Consider the following 23,028-nt stretch of genomic DNA (forward strand, 5'->3'; position numbering starts at 1 on the left):
ACTAGACTAAACAAAAACTTAAAAAATAAAAATGGTAGGCAAGATACTGGTGCAATGCTAAGCCCAAAGTGAGGGGCATGTAATTGTGGCAACAAAAAACTAAAAAAATAATAAAGAAAGGTAGGCCAAATCCACGGACCACGGGTTGGTCCAAGTTTTTTTTTTTTGTTTTTTGGGTCAAACAGGCTGGTCTAAGTCTCTAACTCAAAAATATGTTCATTTATTTTTCAGGTAATTAAAAGTATGTTCATTTTCATTAAACAAGCAAGCACACAAATCCAGGCCTAAGTCTCCAGAAATTTTAAAAGACAGAGAAAGCCATGGGTGTGTAGTTCAAGGTGGAAAGCCAGAAAATACGAAGTGGAAATTACGGAGACGGAAAGCCACAATGCCACAATGTGAAGTTCGAGGGTCATAATGGACGTCTATAAAAGAAAACAATGGGAGAAAAACCCTAGCTCCACCAATTTTCTTCCTTTTCATTTCTCTCGATCTAAACCTATCTCTTCAAACTCAGAAATAAAATGGCATCTTCATTCCCATTTTCTGTCGATCTAAATATAGCTCCGCCAACACAGACATGGGGGCAATGAGCTGCACCTGTAAGACGTTGACCCTTGCAAGCAAAATTCCTGAATCCGCTAATGCTTATAAGCAAGGAGAGAATCATTATCCAAAAACTTTGGCGGTGTGTTTGGCTCATAAAATACTTAAAGTCGTTGCACATTAATTTGGGGAAAACCTTGGCACTGAAATCAGACAGAAAAAAAAAAAAAAAAAACTTGGCACCGAAATGAATTTTATATTTTGTGAGGAATGTGTGCAGCAGTTGTCACATAACATGAAAGCCAAGCCCAAAGAAAATGTGATATGGCCCAGAAAAAAAAAATCAATTGAAATAACGAAATCCCGACCCGTCAAAATAAAGTTTGCCCTGTTTCACTTCGCTCATCTTCCTCTACAGCTGCTGCGCTCCCGTCAACCAGCAACCACCATCCACTGCGGCGACGACGACCTCCGCTTCCTCTCTCTCTCTCTCTTTCTTGCTCTCTCGGTCTCTCTCTCTACCCCTTCGCGTGAGCAATAGGCCCCAACACTCAAACAACCACAATTTTTTTTTTTCTGTTCTTGGTTGTTTATTTGATATGTTTTCATTGGTTTGTCTTGGATATTTGAGTGAAAATCTAATTTGAAAGCTGATAAATTTCTTCTGGGTTTTGCAGTGCTCTGTTTCACTTTGTTGATTTTGCTATTTTACTCTTGTGGAACTCAATGTTTAAGCTTTGAACAGGTATTACTCATTGCCAAATTGCTCTGCTTTTTCATCATGGAGCCATGGAGATTGAGTCTTTGTGGTTCAGTGTTGGGAGTAAAAACCAGTTGATGCTCAAAAATGGACTTGTTGTCCATTATTTACTGCAACCATTATATTATAAAAAGTAAAGCTAAGCACAAGAACCTCATATTATTAGGTTGTCTGGTAATTTTTTTTATTTTATTGCTAATTTAAGCATTAATACGGATACGGCAATACGAATACGGCAATACGATATGATACGAAATGAGAATATGATAAATTTTCAAAAATTACCATACAGTTACTAAAAATATATATAATTTAAAACAAATTCTAAATAAAAAAAATTATAAATGATAAATATAGTATAGCATTTTGGGCTTTCTTTTATGATTATTTATATTTGTTTAGCCTGTATAGCTTTTTTCACCCAAACATAAAATTATCCAAAGGCCATTTTAATACTATTGCTTAAGACCCAAACCCATAAAAAAATATACTACAAATCCTGTTTTAGCAAACGACGTCGTCACTTGAGATAATAAAAATTAAGTCAGTCGACATCTTCTTCTTCCTCGCGCGCACTGATCTCTCTCTCTCTCCCCCTCTTCACACGCAGCGCCCAGGGGATCCTCAACAGCCCCTCAACGGCAAACTTCGCCCGGAGGACCGTATCCGAAAAGTCCAATACTCGTGTCCGGAATGTGGGATACACGTATCCGTTGACTTCAATACGTATCTAATGCGTGTCGGACCGTATCCGAAGAGTATCGTATCCAAACGAGTATCCGATACGGGATACGCCACTAAATCGCTTTCTGAAAATTATAAGCACCTTCGTTGGACTATATGCGGGGTAGCAGGAGACAATCAAGAACTTGCTTCATGTTCTTCTGGATTGACAGAGAGGTAGCTCTCATCTACTTATAACCTTATATCTGTCGATTGGAATTTCTATAATGTTTTGTTGTAGTATCTGAAACTATTTGTTATTTATCAATTGGTACTTTTGCAGATAAGGCCAATATTTGGCACGTGCCACGACGACTCACGTGTGTAGGAGGTCACTTCACACTACAGCTTCTTCTTCTATTCTTCACCCACCTCCCAACCCAACTCACTGTAACTCAATGGCAACGGTGGACCTAACTGAACCCCCAACAGTAGAAACTTTATGCCCAGAAACCCCTTCTTCTTTTTCTTCTTCTCCTCCGCTTTCTCCAAAATCAGCAACCCCATGTCCCCAAAACCCAACCCAAAGCCCCTCCTCACCGTCATCAGTACTAGCGACACCGCTAGCAAGGCTATGGAGACCCACTGCACAGAGAAACCTGAGAAATCAATGGTCCAAATTAGCTTCTTACAGACAGCAATGGGCATCTTCTTCTTCTACTGCACGATCACATGCCACCGCTCTTGTAAACGCCTATCTTTCTCAAAAGTACTACTCTCCAGTCTCTACTTATACATACCTTTTTATCATGGAGACCATGTGCTGTTCTGGCGCATGGTTGGAATTCAATTTCATGCTTAAAAATCCATAATTTTGCATAAAAGCTTCATATTTACTGATTCTTTCAGATACATGCCTTCCATGGAGTTGGGCGCCTTGAGGGATATTCCTAATATAAAAAAGAAAGCTTCTCAGAAATTGTTTAAGCAGCAGGTAACAGTAACAAGCAAGCTTTTACTTACTTGACTTCTTTTACAACTCTTGTATCGTGATTAGTGTACAACTTGTGCTAATTTACTTAATTTTGTTTCAGGTGCTTCATCGAGGCAAACTTTTATCATCATATAAACACATGGTACTCATCTTCTTCTTTTACCATCTTATTTTCTTTTCTTGTTTTATTAGAATTTACACATCTTTATTTTCTTTTTCTTTTTTGGGAAAAATTAGATTGGATGAGGAACTAGAAACATTTTTCATCTTAGTTTATTATGTCTTCAAATTGTCAAGTGCTTAACTCCTGGCAGGAGGAAAATATTCTGTTCTTATTTTAGAGTGGGACTTACATCATGTGACCACATTTTCAAAGAATACAGTAAGTCTGGTTCTGGTGTTGGACTTGTTCACAACCTCAGACTATAACAAACTAGAATCTAGCTACTACTTGACAATATGACTTCTTATTGTTTATATAATCAGTGAGTTGTATTATCTAATCTAAAGGTAGACAGCACATAGTGCTTGTTTTGACTCAAACATTGAGGCTATTAATTTTAGAATGACACATTGGTACATCAAATATTCTTTCAGGATCATGTCAAAATGATTCAGATAAGCACTTTGGACCTAAAAGTTACTGAATAATAAGTTTGGTTTGACTTTTCTGGTGATTATCATCTTTATGACATAGAGTTGCATATTAAATAATAAGCAAGGATCTTTATGACGTAGCATTGTTTTATCTCCAGGTCTCAGTTGTAATTCACATGGTTAACATTAGTAGATCCATGAAATGCTTTCTCAAAGGCGCAAGCAGTAGCCCACTTGTACACTTTTCTGGCTATTCCGAAGATAAGAATGATCCTGGGGATGGTGGTGGAATTCCAGTCTTTACATTTTGGACGATCTCTTGCTTCGGTTAGTTAAATTAAAGATCATCTATACTGCGTCTTTCTATATGATATTGATTGATCATGCCTGTATATTTTGTTCTTATTCATACAATCTCAACTGGAATAAACCCAGTTTAATTTTGGGTTCTGTTCTTTAAATTAATTTTTAGTTATTATTAATTGGGTCATGGAAACACATTTGATTCAAAATGGCTTTCCCTAGGTCCGATATGCACCTACCAAATTAGTTATCTTTGTTACTTTTTAGGAATAATATACAAAATCAGCATGTGGTTGCAGAAAATCAAGAACTGACTCTTGATTTATGACAGTAGCATTAGATGATATCATGTAAGGAAAATACAAAATTATGCTCTGTCATTACGTAAGATTATGTTTATCTTATCACAATGTGGAAGGTTTTTGTGGCTTGAAAATTTTCAGATTCCAATTTACCTTGCGTAGTTACATGAACACGTGCATGGTATAGAGGTTCAAATTTTGTGATGAGTTTCTCGCCATTTTGTTAATAACTAATTTGAGAGGTTAGGGAATAATCTCAAGTGACAAAAGACAATACGGGTTAGGACAAGTAAAGGGAATATAGTATATGAGGGGTCTCTATCCAAACTTTGCCTTGCTAGCAACATTTGTCCCTTGGTACTGTACGGTTAGTAAAAGATTTAGCAAAAGAGTGATTGTGGTATTTTGCATCGAGGTAAAAAATCTGTATATGTATAAAGCTACTGTCATATAAGTTCCACATGATTGTGAACTGTGATTCTTGAACAATCTCAGAAGAAGTGGCAGAGGAGCTTGTCCAGATGTTTATATTGGAGTTAAATTTGAAGGTAAGTTGCTGCTTATTTGCTTCTATGGTAATTTCAGCATGTTCTTAGTTACATTTTTTTTTTGTTTTGTCACTTTATTACTTGTTTGTGCTGTTTTGTTTGTGCAGCGTTTGCTAGTGGTGGAGTTGCTATCCATTAGTTGCAAAGTTCCACCTTTAAACAGTTTGCATTGGTCAGATGAGCTTTATCCGGGAGAATTTAGTGATTTGAGTATATGTAACTTATACTCTGAGGAAACTTGTAAGCCAGTCTATCCAAGATTGGATGATCAGAAATCTGGAATGCCAGCTGCGCGATTTAACCAGCAGCCAGATCATGATGTTTTGCAGGTATGGTTGCCATTGATTTAAGCTATTGGTAAAATATGTTTGTGCTCAAATGGGTTCTCCTCTATTTTCGTATTTACCCAATACATATGGAATTTTCTAGTCAGGATATACAATATAGAATCAGTTTTCTCGGATGAAAAGAATTTCCAGTATGGATCTGAAGAATTGAGACTGATGCAGATTCAACATGTTTTCTTATTCGCTTTCAAATAGTTGTTTACCTAAGTGAAATAGAAAATTGCCCATTATAGTCGAACAATAAAAGTTAGGATGATATTCAGTTCCTCTGGGAGGTTCTAATCAGCACTAGGCCTCACATTCTGAAATGCAAAACATCCCTTACATCATCAGTAAAACTTAGCAGTACCTAAGCATTTTGGAGAGTAACTAAAATGATTAAGATGGGAAATATCATATAGATGGGGAAGGTATGTTTACTTTAAATGCAGCTGCATATACTGCCTGGAGAGATGACAATATCAATTAGTCCTAATATTTGCTATGGATTTCAGTACCTCTAAACCAATTTGATTTTGCAGGTTTATCTAACAACATGGCTTGCAGAGGTGAACATAGATTCTGACAGGTTAGAATGATCTTGGTTACTTTCTAAGGTCATTTCAGACATTCTATTTCTATTTTGATAACATTTGTGCAGTTGTGTACCATAAATTATTGTTTCTTAAGTCGCACAAAAATGAAATACCAGGATGCAAAATCATGTTTTAAAGGTTTGATTAGTTGCTTCTCTTTGTAAAGGGTGGATGAAATATTTGTGGAAGTTGGCGATGAAATGCATGTTATGATTTCATGAGTTGCTGGCCTGTCTAGAAACAAAACGTTTGAAATTTTGTCAAGGAGGTATTTATGTTGATATGCTGAAGATTTGAGACTCTTTTGAAGCGTCCGTGTTATTTGTAAAGAGGGAAATGCTTGAAAATGCCCGAAGGTTGATTCTGCCAAAGTCCCCAAGCCCCATATAGACCACAGGAAAAAACAAAGAACCTTCAAAAGGTGTAGGCGTCTACATAACAGAAGTCATTCCAACTTTGCAAGTGAATTGAAATACTGATATTACTGTAGTTGTTTATGTTACATGACCCGTATTTAACATAAATTAGAACTAATTCCTATCAATTGCTTTTAATCTTTGCTTAAAGTTTTCATGGACTATTTGGCAATTTTGAAGCTGAAATTACTGAGAACAGGTAAGCGCAGTAATTTTGAATTTGATGTCTCAGCCTCAACGACTCTTCTCAAGCCAGTGTGTTTTGACTTCTTATTTGGAAAGTGTATATGTATTGATCAAATTATAGCTTTAATTGTATCTGTTTGTAGGATATTTATTCTCACGTAATGTCAAGAGCAAGAACTAATACAAACACATCAACCCACTATATAAAACTGGACTCTCTTTATAAACATAAGGAATGTGGATGACCACATAACATTCATAACACCTACTATATGAATAGCTTGTAACTTATGTATTAATTTTTATAGCTATGGGCTTGTAATTTATGAGTTGTAAATATATTTATTGATGCAAGTCTATAAATAAGAGGTCTTACCAATACGAAGGGAACAAGTTTAGAGAACAAATTCTCGTTTTTTCCCTTTCCTTTATTTCTCTCTACATTTTCCTTCTAGTTTTATAAAGGGTATACTAGTGATTTACCCCATAAATTTGTACCTAACTTTTGATTTATCCATTATCTTTTTTTTATAGAAAATTAAGAATACGAACTTTTTTTTTTCCCGTCAATTTTCCCCTCGCCGTCTAATGCTCAACATTTCATCCAATTTTTTGATAAATCATTAAAAGTATATTTATTTGTTGTTGAAAAAATAGGGCACCAAGAAAAAAAACCCTACCCAACCCATAGACCTAGCGCCCCTTCTCCTTCCCCTCTAGTTTTTTTAGGGGTGGGCACGGTTTGGGTTGGACCGGTTTTTGTCTCAAATTAGAACCGATCCGGTACTATTCATTTGGTTTGGTTCGATTCAATTTTAATAAAAAAATTTCAAAAACTGTTCGGTTTGAGTTGAACCGGTTCAAGTTCGGTTTTGAACCGGATTATAAAAATTATTTTTTAATACAATTCTCAACTGAAATATTATTATTTTTACTTGAAAATTAACAAATTATTCAATTTCATATAAAAATAAATATTAAAGTTAGAAAAGAGAGATATTTTCAAATTGAATTTGGATAAATATTAGTTTTGTTTTTTTGTGAAATTAAAAATATTGCATTAAATATAAATATATATTAAAATTATATTTTTTTTTAAGGCTTAAATGTCGAAATGGTCCCTGTGTTCTACCTTATCGGCCAATTTAGTCCCTGTGTTATTAATTTGGCCAATTTAGTCCCTGTGTTTGTATATGTTAACAAATTTGATCCTTTCTGTCAAAATTATGTTAAAACCTATAAATAAATAAAAATATTTAATCTGTAATTAATTATAAAGATTTAAACTCAAATAATAATAATGCTAAAATGATTAAAAGCCACACAACCTCAACCTCAAATGGTCTCGATTCCTATAGGAAAAAAAAGGGTTCTTAGTTGAATTGATGCCTACTCTTTTCTTGCTGCAATTTTTCTTCTCTCTTATGTTTAAGATTTTCTCATACTCTACCCTTCATCTCTCTCTCCTCTTCGATCCATTGGCCTGAATATCGTTGACTTTTGCTGCAGCGAGGATGATCAATTGGCGGTAGAGCCATCAAGGTTACAGTGACCGGCTATGAAGATATTCGTGATTTGTCAGAGAGGAAGCCGAGAGAGAGAGAGAGAGAGAGAGAGAGAGAGAGAGAGAGAAATTGGGGAAGGTGAAATTTAAAAAGTTGTTGTGGTTAGGTGGGGTTGGAATGGTGGTGAGGGTGGCTATGGTTTGGGGTTGGAGTGGTGGTGGTGAGGGTGGCTGGATTTGGGAGGTGGTTGAGGTGTGTGCGTGAAATTTAAAAAAAAAAAATATTCCATTTTCAGATTGAATTTAAAATTTTATAATCAATTACAGTTTTTATTTTAATTAATTTTAAATTTTAAATTTTTTATTTTTGAAGGGAATGGACCACATTGACTAACATATACAAACACAAGGACCAAATTGGCCAAATTGATAACACAGGGACTAAATTGGCCTATGAGATAAAACACAAGGACCATTTTAACATTTAAGCTTTTTTTAATTTGACTGGTTCGGTTCGGCCCGGTCTGATTTTTGAAGACATGGAACCGGATCCAAAACTGGTCCAGTTCGATTTTTGACTGGTTGTTGACTTTTTGGTCAACTCAGTTTTTTCCCGATTTGGTTCGGTGCGGTTCGGTTCGGACTTCCGGTTCGCCGGTTTGAGTGCCCACCCCTAAGTTTTTTTTATCCTTCCCATCCTCTTCTCGACGGTTCTCCCCCAGTGACTCCAGCCCATTCCCAGGGATTCCAGCTCAGCCCCTTCAACCCTCTCTCTCTCTCTCTCTCTCTCTCTCTCTCTCTCTCTCTCAACCCAGTTGTATTTTCACTCAATATTATCACCTCCTCCTCCTCCAAAGGATGCAACCTTTTCCTCTCCCACTCATACCCACCTCCCTATCCCCCAGCTCAACTACTCCAACACCCACCCCCCCTTCCACCTCTCTCTCTCTCTCTCTCTCTCTGAATGGTTAATGGGAGTAAAGGAAAGCTCATATAGAACCCATAAACATGATCAGAACGTTTTTCTCTTAGCCTATCAATGGCCAAGTCAAATGGGTATTTAAAATAACAAATGTATATTGCTTCAATCGGTGAAAACAAAACAATCATGTTGAGTTTTTGAAATTAAAGGTAGGTGTTCATGGCTTCTGAGTTAGAATTAGGGAAGTGGCTAGTGGAATTGGATGGAATTTTGGGGAGGAGAGAGAGAGAGAGAGAGAGAGAGAAGGCTGTGGGAGTGGTGGGTTGATTTTTATTAAAATTCTTTTATCTTTTTGTATTTTATATTTAATGTTATTTTATTTTTCAGTATTTAGTTATTTTTAATGTACAAATTGACCAATTTGCCCTTATATTTAATGGCAAATTAGATAAAATGTTGATGATTTAGACGATATGGGGGAAATTGGCGGAAAAAAAAGAAGGTTCATATCCTTAATTTTCTAAAAAAAAAGGACAAGGGGCAAAACGAAAGTTAGGTGCAAGTCCAGGGGGTAAATCACTAGTATACCCAATGTTATCATCACAAGAGTTCTTGGTATTATTTATTTCTTTGTTTAATTTGTTCTTTTACTTTTTGCTTCAGCTAGAGTCATGAGATGGTTCAAAGTTTTTGCACTCACCCATGAGATTTCATGAGCTTTGATTTTAATTATTTACTATATCTTATGTTCGTATTATACAAAAGATCAAGGCCTGAAGTTCCTCGATCCTCATCATTTAAATAGATCAGGACTTGAAGTTCCTTGATCGAATCAGAACCTACAGTTCTTTGATTCTCAATAGCTGAGTGTCTGAGTACCTCAATTTTTCAAAAGTAAATAAGGACATGAAACTCCTTGATTTCGTATTCATCATATTCGGAATTCCATAAGATTTACATATCTCACGAATCCGAACCAAAAGTTTTGGGCTTATATGAATTTAAATGTATCAATTTTAAAACCGAAGTTTTAATTGTGTCAGCCTTGAATCAGAAGTTTCGAGTGCTTATACATTAATTTGAATATGAAATTCCAAGCACACATTAATTTAATTGGATTTACGCATTTGAACATGACGCTTCGAATACATGTTCTTATGAATATGAAGTTCATAGTTTTTCATAGATTTTAATATTAATATGAACCTGAAGTTTATTGGTTCTTTGTGCCTATTTGACATTTGAACTTCATAGAACCTAAAGTTCTATATCCATGAGATGAATTATCAAGAACTCAAATTTTAGAATTACATGGCAAAATAACATACTTTGAGGCACATTGAATTGGTTGGAAATCCAATTATGAAGTTGCAGTTCTATCTATAAATTGAATACACATTAAAATAGGCATATCTTAGATTTTCATAGTCTTCAATTATTTTATTTCTCGTACCAATTCAATTTTTTTAATATTTTATTATATTTATGTTTTGATTATTAGTTTATTTATTTTGTTTTACAATGGTAATATTACCCCCAAAATATTGACAACCAAAGGCATCTATTGGAGAAACATAATACTTTCTTTTGTGGCTATATTACACAACCACTAAAGTAGTTGAAGCCCATACCATTTTATATATTACATTACTGGTTCGATGAGACATGTTTCCAACGAACAACAATCCTCCCGTACATTTTGTTTTTGGCATTCAACTACATTTATGAGTTTTTGGATGTTTATGTGCCTATTGCACAAACATAATGTACGAGATGAATTATCAATGCAAATTGAAAATCTAAGTTGGTTTTGGTGCACTTTACTGCATGTTTTAAGGATTGTTCATTTGATAAGACAACTTTCCCGTTGTCAGAGGGAGATATGACAGTTCCTAAAGGACGTCGTGAATTAGCCTTGAATACATCCGCCTTTGTCTTATCAAGATAACGCATATATAAGTTACATAACTATAAGTAACAATCAATAATTAATATGTTGCCTGCTTAAAGCATGACATATCGATATGTTCTAAAGACTTCACTCCTAAAAGTGGAGATTATTTGAAAAATTCAAGCCCTATTGAAAATAACTCTCTATAGGAGGTTATGATCCATATATTCTAAATAATTCATCTTACTAGAGATTTTTGTCCCATGAGTGACAACAGAAGCCCCTGAAGAGGCATTGGTACCCCAAATCAATGAGATGCTTATAAATTATGCACGCACATGCACAAGAGAATTGGGCAATCACGAATTGATGAGACATTTGGTTTATTAGTAGCTACTACAATTATCAAGGGCTATGATTATTTTAAATCACGTTTCATGAATGTCGACAAGGGCTATGATTATTTTAAATCATGTTTCATGAATGTCGACAAGTTAAGTGATTGGCCAAAATGGAAATAGCATTATCACTAAATATGACGTGTTGGATATTGAACCTATAACTCAAACACCGAATTACAAATGTTAAGTTTGAAGGTTACGGATTTGTGTTTGTGAAGTGAAATAAGATCACTAATATGACATAAGGTTTCCTAGTAGAGACATGGTTTTAGTCTCCTATACCATCGTAGATGCATCGACATTTCTATGAGTACAATTGTTATTTTAATTCTAAACTTATAGCATGTATTAAATGCATATTTAATAAGATTGCATGGTACATGGAAATTTTCAATGCTCATGAAATATTTGAGATAAATCCCATGAAGGGACTTCTTGAAGGATATAAAGTATCATGGTATTATTAATTAAGAGTTAACACTAAGAGTTAGAGTATTTTGAGTTCAAATTTGATATTTGTAGGGACTTTTTGGTTCCAGTAGTTGCAAATGGGTCTGAGCTGCTGTAAAGAACAAATGGGTGAAGTTGTTTATATACTTGAGTTCAAGAATCAAGCCCCAAAAGTGCCTCGAAAAGTTCGTGGAGCCTTAGGAAGCATTTTGGTTTCTTTCACCAACGAGAAAGACAACTGCTTACAGATCAATGTTATGGCTTGGCCTGAGTAGCTTGTGGCATGGGAGTTGAGCCTTCATGAGTTTAGCATTAGAGAGAGAAAGCTTGGATTTCTGATGAGAAACAGAGATGCAAAGCAAGGGGAAAGGGAGATTTGGGAAGGTTTGATGAGGGAAGAGAGGGAGAGATGAGGATGAAGGGATGGGTGGCTTGAGAAGATTTTCCAGCAGCTTGACGATTGCTTGGTCGTGTTTTGGATGGTTTGCCAGAAGAGAAAAGAAGAACATGGGAGAACATGGCTTGAAATTGAAGGTTCCAACAGTGAGTGAGGATGCTTGCTCGGTATGGCTGTGTTATTCTGCTGGGTAAGGGATGCCCCCTTTTATAGGCGCTAGAAGCTCCTTCTTTTGAGGAAATCCTAGCTGGTTTTCTCCAATTTTGCAAAGTATTCTTCTCTGTTTTCCCTTCACTTCTTCCTATTCAACCTTCTTTTTTTGTGAAATTTCCTTAATCCGAACACACTAGGACAAGATTTTTTGGAGCTCCAGAGTCTTCCTGCAGTTGGCCTCTGCAGCACTTTCCATCCCTGACAACGCTTTCTCCTCATTTCCCTTCTTATTTTTTGGCATGAGCTGATAGAGGAAAGAAATACCTACACTTCCAGCAACCCGCACACGTGGGTTTCCTTTGGTTTTAACAATGGCTTGTCTTGGATTTGGCTCTAGTAATGTGCTAGAAGTTTTCTTGGGATATTTTCAAGATGTTGGGCCATTTCCTAAGGTGATGGGCCACTTGTTTTTTTTTGTTTTTTTTTTTCTCTCATGCTTACCCATATGTTTGGGCTCAAGAAATGGGCTTGAGTTTTGGTGCTCCCAAGAAGCCCAAAACTTCCACTCCTTGGACCATCAATAGGCCTCGTGAACACTCGTAACCATCCATACCACAACCCGCTCAGCAAGCCCCAGGTATTAGCGTGGCTTGGGCCTACTTAAGCTTGTAGCGTGGTTTGGTGCCAAGATAAAGGTTTTTCGCTTTGCCGTATTGTAATGGGTATGGCCGAGCCAAATGGCACTCGACGAGATAATAAGTGCCGATTCATAGTGCCAATACATTTTACGAGCTTGTTACAACCCTTCTTCGTGGCGGGTTTCTTATTTGGTTGGCGTGGCACGTGGACCATAACTTGTGCAAGCGTACATGACAAACTCTTACGTATTCCAGTCAGGCTTCTTCCCTGGTTAAGTGTTGTACTGGGCTAGAAATATATTTGGGCCTAACGTTGAATTTTTTTGGGCCTCAACAATATTGTTGTAACATATTCTAACTATTAGATAAGTTGTTGATGCTCCTATAGAGTTCAATCATTTGAAAAGTGAAAAGCATGTCAAATAGTGTGATAAATGATCATGTATATGAAGACAAGGTTGTTTATATACCTAGAGTTAAAGAAGGGTTCATCAAGGGTGGTGGAGCAAAACTCTTTACCAAAGTTTTTTTATTTCTTTTTCTTTTCGAAGTCAATATTCCAGATTTTGTTGAAGATCATGGGGGATAGTTCTACTACATATAGGATATATGTGCTTTGTACTCCTTTCCTTCGACTAGGTTTTTGTTCCACCAGTTCCTAGCAAGGTTTTAACAAGGTAGCATAAGCTCGTCCAACACCATATCAATAATTTAGAAGAAAGTTGTACTCTTTTTCTTTTTGCTTCGGTTTTGTCCCACTGGGTTTTCCAAGCAAGGTTTTTAATGAGGCAACTATATCATTGTATGGTGGCCATTCAAGGGGGAGTGTTATAAACATAAGGAATGTGGATGACCACCATAACATCCATAACACCCACCATATGAATAGCTTGTACCTTATGCACTCATTTCTATAGTTATGGGCTTGTAATTTATAAGTTGTTAACGTATTTATATCATTGTAAGCCTATTAACGTATTTATAGAAGAAAAAAAAGAAGATAATTCATGTATAAAGACACAAGGGTTTATAGTTCAAGTGATTAAAAGCATCTATCATGCACTCGAGGTCTTAGGTTCAATTTCCCCCTCCCTAATAGTGATTGTATCAAAAAGACTATGCATAACTTCTTAATCTTTTCACAGGTGTTTTCTTTTTTCTTCTAATTATCTCTTTAAGTCCATCTTTTACCTATTAATAGTAAGAATACTACAAGATATCATATGATTCTGAAATAATGAGAGTCATAGGTGAACCGTGAAATGCACTTAATGGCATAGTATAATACTTCTAGATGGTCATCTAAATTTTGATGAGATCCCACAGTATAGGATAACAATTTTGAAATGAACTATTAATTTACTGATGAAATAAAAATGTATCTTATTGAATGGTTTTTTAATTGTATGTCAATCTTGATTTTTCTTTTTTATTAATCAAAAATGGGAGATTCGAACTTGGAACATTTCCAACATTAGGAAGAGACGTACCACTAGATCAACAACAACTTGTCATCAATCTTGAGGTAGAAAAACGTTATAGAATGATTTTGATTTAATTTATAGGGATTCCAAAAAATAAACTCAAAGATCCACTATCATGTGCGCTGAAAAGAAACTCAAGCAGAAATTCACAAATCAAAGATCATGTACCATTACAATTACTCAAGTACTTGTTTCCTAATTCCTACAGTTCATAAATGCCTAGAAATGGCATTAAAACTGACCCAATCCACAGCTTGCCATCCTTCTCTTCCACTTCACTAATGAATCTCATATTCTTTCCCTCACAATCTTCCAAAACTTCCAAAATTTCACCAGTCTCGCTTAACTTGATAGCAGTTGCATGGGCCTTCCCTCCGACTAGTAGCGAATGCAGTTGTTTAAAATCAAGGGGAAGCTTTAGCAGTGACTTGCCAACCAATCTGTTAGAGACAAACCACTTTGCGAAAAATCCCCTCTTTGCATGCAGTGCAACCCAAAATTCCCCTTTCGAGTTCCTTCTTATGTTGTCTGGGAATCCTGGAAGCTCTGCAAAAGTATCAGTATTTCCGGCATTTGGACCATGAAGCCAAAGCCTCAAGATCCTGCAAGTAGTTGTTTCAGCCACTAGCACAAAAGAGTGGTCTTTGCTCAATGCAACACCGTTGGCAAAGGCAAGACCTCGTAGTAAAACTGTTACTTCTTTGTTTGATTTATTGTATTTGAGTAATCTGCCAGTTCGGTCTCCATTCAAGATTGATGACATGAATTGCCTGCAAGCCCACAGAAGCATGAAATTCTAAACTTTGAAGTAATTTTAGCAAAGAATTCCTAAGTACGGAAATGGAGTAATAGAATCCAAATGCAGACAGATCTTAGATTATGGAAATAAAGGATAATGATGGCGAAAGAGAACAACAAAACAAGAAAAGAGCTAGCACTCCCTTTCAACTCAATCTGGCACTGTTGATTTGGCATCCAAATTTTCGAAGAATCAATTGGACACTGATGCTTATAGAATGCAAAAAAGAGACCATAACACCGAAATATAACTTTTGCATAGATATTTCTACTGGATGCTTTCTACAGTCAACAAATCAAATATTTTACACAGAAAATGTGTGACCATTGAAGTGAAGCAGACTACAAGTTATCTGAAGTTTGAAATTGAAAGAGCTTAAATGCCAAATTATCCCAAGAAATGTCTCTCGAACACACTACTTTTATGAAATTTGAAATTTTAATTTGCACATTAAACTGTTGAAGGCTACATACTTTTGGCATGTCCTACCATTCCATCCACATTGTTCTCTGACAAAAACTGAAGTGGCTGGTGAAAGGGAAATTCTACTTCAAATCACTTTCAGATGCAACCCTAAAGCCTAAGGAGATAAAGTAAGTCTTTGTGCTTAAATTACCTTCTGTGGAATACTGTGCTTGAATCTGTGAAGTAAATCACATCCTTATGCTCATCAATGTCCATATCATTGGTGAAGCGAAGTGGCTGACCTTCAACTTCTCTGACCACTTGAGATGCCAAACCTCCAGCAGGGCCTACTACTTGAAGGCCAAGGTATGCATCAGCAATATAGAGATCTCCAGTTTCCGTATCAAACTTTAGTCCTAAAGGCCTTCCACAAACATGCTCCAGTTCTGGTGCAAAAGGGCGAATGCACTCCTTCCTGGAAAGAATAATTTCAATTAATTAAAGCTTAATAGAAAGCATTGCTATGAAACAGATGATATCAGTAATATATGTAAGCTTAAATTTAATTTAACAGGGTATGGAGCATAATCCCAATGAACAAAGCAAACTATCCCCCTTTCAGCTTAACTCCATGTGACTATGTTGGTAACTCCTTGCTGTAAATAAATTGACAAAAAGTTTAACATGAAATAAACTGTTTAGAAATGTTATCAAACTTTGTGCATCACAAAGTAAAACATGGAAAATATTTCATTGACTCTTTGATGTTAAAGACTCCATGTTCATGTATGGCTTAGCGCTAAACTGGGTATTAAGTGATTCAGGGGCTAACTGCATGATCATTTTTTGAGGTGATGCTCCATGAATTGAAATGCTTTTCTAGGAGCAAACTTTCTTTATTAAAAAACTATGTGGTCATGCACCAACTTTGACATGTTCCTGACATCCAGTGTTACATCGTTTAGATTGGGTTCCCTACAATACTGCTTGTGAAGTAAGCAGTGCTGCAGAAAGAAGTCTACCTCATTAGCTAAAGTACTTGTGAGGTTGTGTTGCTCTCCACTGCGTGACATGCTTCTGGTTAACACGACAATGGGTATAAATTCTCAGTTCCTAGAACAAGTTGCAAAATAATTACATGGGATTAAATCTCTCTTCATGCAGAAAAAACTATTTATGTCATTATTTCATTTATATACTGTGAAAGTGAGTGCAAGGTACAGGGTTGAACCACATCTACTGAGTCCAAAGGTTTCAATGTTCATTGATAGGCTCTATTTCTAGTTAGCCATACTGCAGCTTTTGACCAAAACAGCGGTTACTAACAGCAGTTGTCAGCTAGTAATTAATCGAAAGCCAAAAGTACATACTAGAAAGAACATACATCAGCTCTTGCATACACTTCAATAGTTCAATGTAATAATTACAAAATAATTGAAAGCATTGAATGACATTATTGAAACTTGGCACAGAAAGTTAAATTACGGAATAAGGTTAGATTGTCTGAAAATCAAATTCCTAGATTCTTCTGGGAGTGAACATCCTAATTATATAGGTTGTATCTAAAATATAGACAACCACAATCAAATGTATGTCATTTCCTAATAAAACTAAAGCTCAAAGTGTTTTGTGTGTGTTTTCAGTCAATCCCACTACTTACTAAGAACAGAATCTTGAAAAGTTAGACTTATTACAACATTTTACAGACCAAGGAATAAGGATCCTCTAGCCATATAAGGTTCCAGTCCACTTCAAGCATGTTCACACATTTTTCGTCAGCTTGAGCTCTGCTTAATTGGGTTTTGATTTATGGGTGCTTAGTCGAAAACCAACCAAAATCCTCTTAAGCTAGAGACAATCTGTTTGTATGAGATTCATCGGAAGAAAAGAAAACGAAAAAGTTGCTGCAAGAATTGTGAAGAGAGCTTTTCTGCAATTTGGTCCCATCCATGTTAGTTACACTGATGAACTCCACAAGTGTGCTTCTTGCCACAAGGTGCACAATAGAGCCTAATTTGATCATTCGAATTCGATGGTAGTAATTCTAGTGCAAGTGCAAGATAACGTGAACTGGGTAAAATCTAAATTTCAAAGACCCTTTACAATCCATTTGGTCAGGTTGCTAAATGATCACAAATTAGTACATTTTGGCCAGAAATGCATGAACCCAAATCAAATTTTGAAGTGGTCAGTCTATTGAATTGATTGTCACATAAAAAAAAAACAAAAACAAAAAGTGTAAGCAGCTGATATTATTCAATACTTGCAAAGCACAGACACCAGCAACATGTAGAATTATTGAATGAAGCAAACAATATTCAATGCTTCAATAAAATGCTTGCAAGCACAAAGCAGACATAAATAAGAAGGTTGGTTACCTCTGAGAAGAGGTGACAGCAAAGTCAGTCCAACGACGGTCGTTTTGATCCCACTTGAGAATACGGCCGTCGGCGACGCCGGTGTAGGGCCCACCGCCGTTGGGGTCGAAGGCAAGGCTCTCTGGGCCAAGGGCTCCGGGTACCTGTATTAATTGTGCAGTGTGGAGGAGGTCATGGGACCCTGAAATAGGAGCTACTCCATTACCAAAAAGCTTCAACAAATAAAGTGGGTTCAGAGCCAACACTACGGACACTACAGCTAGTGTTGCTGCAATCAAAGTTAACTTTGAGTTCATCTTGTTCTTTTAGAAAAATAAAAATTGGGTTTGACTCTCCAGTTAGATGAGGTCTGTTCTGTGTTGCTCTCGAGATACTTGTTGTAAGGAGTTGGGTTTGACCCTCCATTTCCAAAATTGGGAAGGTGATCATTCCAATTACAACAGACTTTTTTCTTCACCTAACACTTCCATTCACTTTCAAAATACAGTGTCTTCAGTCCGGCCAAAAAAAATGTCAAATTTTAGCTCGTCAAATTCTGAGTGAATTTAGCCCAAATACTAGTCCACACACTTCAAGTAATTTGGGCTCTTCAAATCCAAATCCACCCACTGAAAATCCATTAAACCAAATAGGCCCTAATTGAAATGCAAAAGTTGATTGGTGAGCAGTATTTGGACGACTGATACTTTCTTTTAAAGACTCAAACGCATAACTGAGACCAATTTAGTTAGGGCCATGCAAAAGTCATGCAAGTCTTCCAATGTTTCTTGCCTTTGTGCATCTCAAAGCTTTAAAAATAAAAACTAAAACTGAAAAAAACTAAACAAATAAAAGTATTAAATTATAATTTAATACTTATTATTATATGAACTCTATTTGCTTTTAAAAATATAATAAAGTAATATGATATTTGGTATTTCGGATGGAGTTAAATTTTTTCAAAAATATCAAATTACCACATAAGCCATCGAATTCAATTTAACAATTTGCATTTAACATCTCCCTTGGAGATGCTTTAAGATGCATTCCACGAACTTCATAACTGATCTGTAAATTCCAAAACTTAGGCATTATTAAAGTTCAAAGTTCAAGCATGATACCCAACAAGCATAGGCTAGGCTGGCAACAAGATTTGTAACAAATGTATGAGACAAGATTCCTGTATGGCAAAAACTATTATTGTACGCCTACCTAATATGTCTAATCTCATCTAACAAAACTTCCGTTAGCTATACATTTCTTTCTCACCAAATTTATTAGAAATGTGTAACAAGTATAGTGTTCAGTTACTTTCAATGATGCCAATTCTTATCCGACTTTATAATTTTTGGTTTTAGCTTTATACAAACGAGAATCTATTCTAAATTAATATAATTTACAGAAAGGTGAATTCAAACTTAGGTGCAAAGGGCCGTCCTCACTGCTCTGACTTATGCGAGTTTATAACTTTAATGATACAACACTTCATGCTGACACCTATGACAAATTACAATTATAAAGTCTTCTTTCATCAATTTAATAGTGTATTAATTTAAATAGTTGAATTGTCATTGCCCATAATGAACATTATGCCTCACATCTAATATTTTGGTGAGTTATTAACTTGTCATCCTCACAAGAAGAGCAAAAATGTTACTGCAAAACTAGTTAAACCGGGTAAAATTTTGTTACAGTCGTCTCATGCCAGCCAGCATTGGTAAATTGGAGAGGTCATTTTCATTTGGTAAATGGTAAATAATAATTAAAGTGTGTTTGTTTGGATGGGGGATGGGGCAATTTACCCCACAAACCACCCTTTTCTTCTGCATTGACTGCCATTGCATTCTTCTTTATAAAAAGCAGGCCTGAGTCTGACTGACCCACTACACCGGGCAAGAATCATTGAATTTGAAGACTTCAAATATGCCAAAGGATCCTTGGTTTTGAAGAGCAAATCTTTCTTTTTCAAATAAAAGATTTGGGACCATTTTTCTTCCCATTAAAATCAGCCATAACTACAGCAAATTTCAGATTTGCAAGGGCAATTTAATTATGGTACTGGTTCTTCACTTTTGTATTGGTATATGCATGTCTATGGACAATGGGTATGGTAATGAGTTGCCTTTGAAAATAATATTTGACCCTTTACATATCATATATTCCGTGTTGGTGAAGATATTTAGAATCACCAAATATTCCATGCTCCTAAAAATAAAAATAAACAAACAACACAGCGCATACTTCACGACCCCAATTTGTATTTGCAAAGGGCTTATAGTTCCAGTGATTAAAAACAGTTATTCCTGCATCTGAGGTCATGTGTTTGAATTCCCCTTTCCATAATATTTCGCGTGTAAAAAAAAATGTTGTAATTGAGTAATTCCAAAGTTACAATCCCAAAAATAGCCCATCACTTGTTTATAAACAAACAATTTATCCTTGTCATCCGAATTTCTAAATTTGGAACCCTTTCCATCCAAATAGATCCTAAAGGTCAAGAACTGTAAGCATAACAAGTTTGCACATAACATAAGCACATGCACAAGTGGCCTAGCCTCCTAATTTAAGTTCCTTCATTAATAATAAACCAATAATCACAAGTGGCCTAGCCTACTAATAATTAGAATCATTATAAAGTACCACACATTCTAATATTATTGCCTTAGAAAGGGCAAAAAAAAAAGAAAGGAATTTGCGGATGATCATCTCCAATCCCAAAAGAAGCACTTTCTAACCTTTTGGTACCAAACATATGTGTTCATTATTGTATTACAAATCTAGCAACTAGGGTTTTTAGGTTGTTATGGACGTATTATATATATATATATATATATATATATGTGTGTGTGTGTAGGCTTTTACTTGAATTCTATATTCCCAAAAGGATCTGTTTAAACACAAAGTATCTCTTGGAATTGCAGTTGGGTTCTCCTAGTGCAATGTATCGTTCCATGAACATGAAAACCTAAAAAACAATAAACAAACAGTTCCAATATAAAACTATGCTTAATTAACGGATTACATCATGATATTAGTGCGTTGACTATTTAATTAGTTTTAAGCAGCAGCTGCAGAGTTGACAAATGTCAAGTGTGCATTTTTACTGAGAATAGGAAATTATTGGAAAGAATGTTATGGAAATTCATGAAAATACCAAATATACTTTTATTTTATTCAGAACTCGCTTGAGAGTGATCGATTATGGATATGTTGGAATTACTTTTGGAGAGAAGCATCACCTGTTTGCTTCATTATAATCACTTAAAACCATTTAAATATAGAAGTGATTTTTGACCTATCCAGAATTACTCCCAAATGAGTTCTCAATTTATTTTGATAGCATGCGACTTTTTTGGATAACGATTTCGGCACTGATGTTTATCTTTTAGCACTTCCACTATGAGCGTATAAAATTACAAAATACATTTAAAGTGTTAAAGTCTAAATTAGAAGTGAAAAATCACTACCTAGTTTTTTTAAATTAAGAGACTGATGAGTGTCATATACTCCATTATTAAAACATAATCATCGACAAATCTGCGTTTAGTACTTTGTTCCAAAATCTGTACTTTTGGGCCCAAGATCATCCTTAAATATGACTCCGTTACAACGAAAGTTGTTGTAATTTGATAAGATATGACAAGAATTTACAACGTTTTGAGCGTGAGTTTTTTCGCAATCAGAAATCCTACATGTCAAGTAATTCGATGATAAGGTCTTATATGGGTGTCTGAATTAAATACCACCCTTCCTCATTCCATACCGATTTGACTTGTTCTTGGTATGAGGACATATTTCCTTTTCTTTGAAATGCAGTTGTGAAAAGGCAATATTTGTCATGCTACATAGTTTTTACAAGCCAAATTAGGAAATGGGATAATAAAGAAAAAAGATTTTAAGTGGAAGGATAAATACTCTTAACTTGAGGTACACTTCTTTTATTTGCTACTTTGATGAATAGTTTTCCAGCAACCAATATACATATTGATTGTCCTCAATCGTACGAGAAATACTTGCATGAAACAGTAATAGCACTATATTGCTATTTCCAGTCAATTACGGTATGCCACGGATTTCATACAAGTTTTTTTGCAATCGTACCCTTAATTTGAAGTTAAAATTTAATGCAAGATCTTCTTTCTAATCCATTTAGAAATGTACTGTGTGACATCATGAGATACCTTTTTTTGACTAATAACAAGAGGTGAACATCTAAACCCTGTGTTATATAGAAAGCAGTGTAGAACTAATTCTGATAGCAGAGACGACTTTCAAAAGCCATCAAAACAAAGGCTTCTTTTAGCCTTTCTCTTTGCACTTATTTTCCAACTTTGACAAATCGTTAAGCTTTTTCAGATAGTTTTTTTTTTTTAATGTCACTTTTGGTCGTGCATGATTTATTTGCACATAATATAATTGATCTCCCACCTAAGACCTAACTTATGTCCTTGATCGCAATCTTTTTAAATCATTTGTTTATTTTTTCAAGATCTTCAAGTACAACAGTATCTCTTAAAACTATATACTGCCTTGGTTTTGGTTGTGGATTCACTGTATTTGCCGACAAGTCTCTTTAATTACACATCTAAATCATGATTGGATGCACCCGCTTCTCTCACTAAACATATAATTAGGACCTCTAACCATATCTTCTCTATTATTTTTAAATTCTTTCTTATTCATATTGTTTCCTCTTCCCTTGATGGCTCTATATAACTTAGTTAACATATGATGAATATATTCTTCAGAATAAGTCCAAATCTTTTAGGTACATTAAATTATTGAGTAATTATGTTTGTTTGCTTCCGTTTATTTGATGCATTATGATAAGAAATTGGGGGCACGACTTATATTATTTCAATATTATTATAAGAAATACTGAAGCGCAATGGTCCCATTAGTGTAATGGTTTGGAGGAATTGCTCCTCCAAGAAATGTATTCAGTTCGAGTCCTAGCGCATCCGTGTAGTGTATATGAGTTTAATATATTATCGTCCCGCTCAATAGGAGAGGTTTTAAAAAAAAGAAGAAATTATTGAAGCATTATAAGTGTGGCTTTGTTTAATTGACAAGTGGGTGGCTAATTTAAGGGTTAATTTGAACAGGTAGGTTTTGGTTCAACTTTTTTCAAGTGGGATCTTATTGTCACATTTCCATTGATTCATGAATAGACTAACGTCCACCATATCTTGTCACATGTAACAATTTTTTGGAGCACGTCAATTTGTTGACATTGACCTAACACTAAACTCATATTAATTTCATTAAAAGTCAAATACTAATTATTTGGTTTATATAAATCATCAAAATATATGGAGTTTATCATTTGAGAACTTTTATCTAAAAAGAAACATAAAAAAAAGTGGTTGACAAACATTATACCTTGAAAA

The 23,028-nt window shown here is 35.3% G+C and overlaps 2 protein-coding genes across 2 annotated transcripts; one reads left to right on the forward strand and one right to left on the reverse strand.

Annotated features, from left to right (window-relative positions):
- LOC18769894 lies at positions 559-6,367 on the forward strand. The gene is made up of 10 exons (XM_007202214.2): positions 559-1,291; positions 1,917-2,206; positions 2,313-2,738; positions 2,879-2,963; positions 3,064-3,105; positions 3,719-3,887; positions 4,661-4,713; positions 4,821-5,042; positions 5,582-5,628; positions 5,802-6,367. The coding sequence occupies exons 3-10, from the start codon at positions 2,428-2,430 to the stop codon at positions 5,854-5,856; spliced, it is 984 nt and encodes a 327-aa protein (XP_007202276.2). The 5' UTR covers positions 559-1,291; positions 1,917-2,206; positions 2,313-2,427; the 3' UTR covers positions 5,857-6,367.
- LOC18769355 (protein STRICTOSIDINE SYNTHASE-LIKE 10) lies at positions 14,114-18,103 on the reverse strand. Its single transcript, XM_007204468.2, has 3 exons — positions 17,660-18,103; positions 15,493-15,756; positions 14,114-14,847 (listed from the first exon to the last, which is right to left on the reverse strand). The coding sequence occupies exons 1-3, from the start codon at positions 17,953-17,955 to the stop codon at positions 14,280-14,282; spliced, it is 1,128 nt and encodes a 375-aa protein (XP_007204530.2). The 5' UTR covers positions 17,956-18,103; the 3' UTR covers positions 14,114-14,279.

The sequence above is a fragment of the Prunus persica genome, chromosome G7 (genome assembly GCF_000346465.2).
Source record: "Prunus persica cultivar Lovell chromosome G7, Prunus_persica_NCBIv2, whole genome shotgun sequence".
NCBI classification, from domain to species: domain Eukaryota; kingdom Viridiplantae; phylum Streptophyta; class Magnoliopsida; order Rosales; family Rosaceae; genus Prunus; species Prunus persica.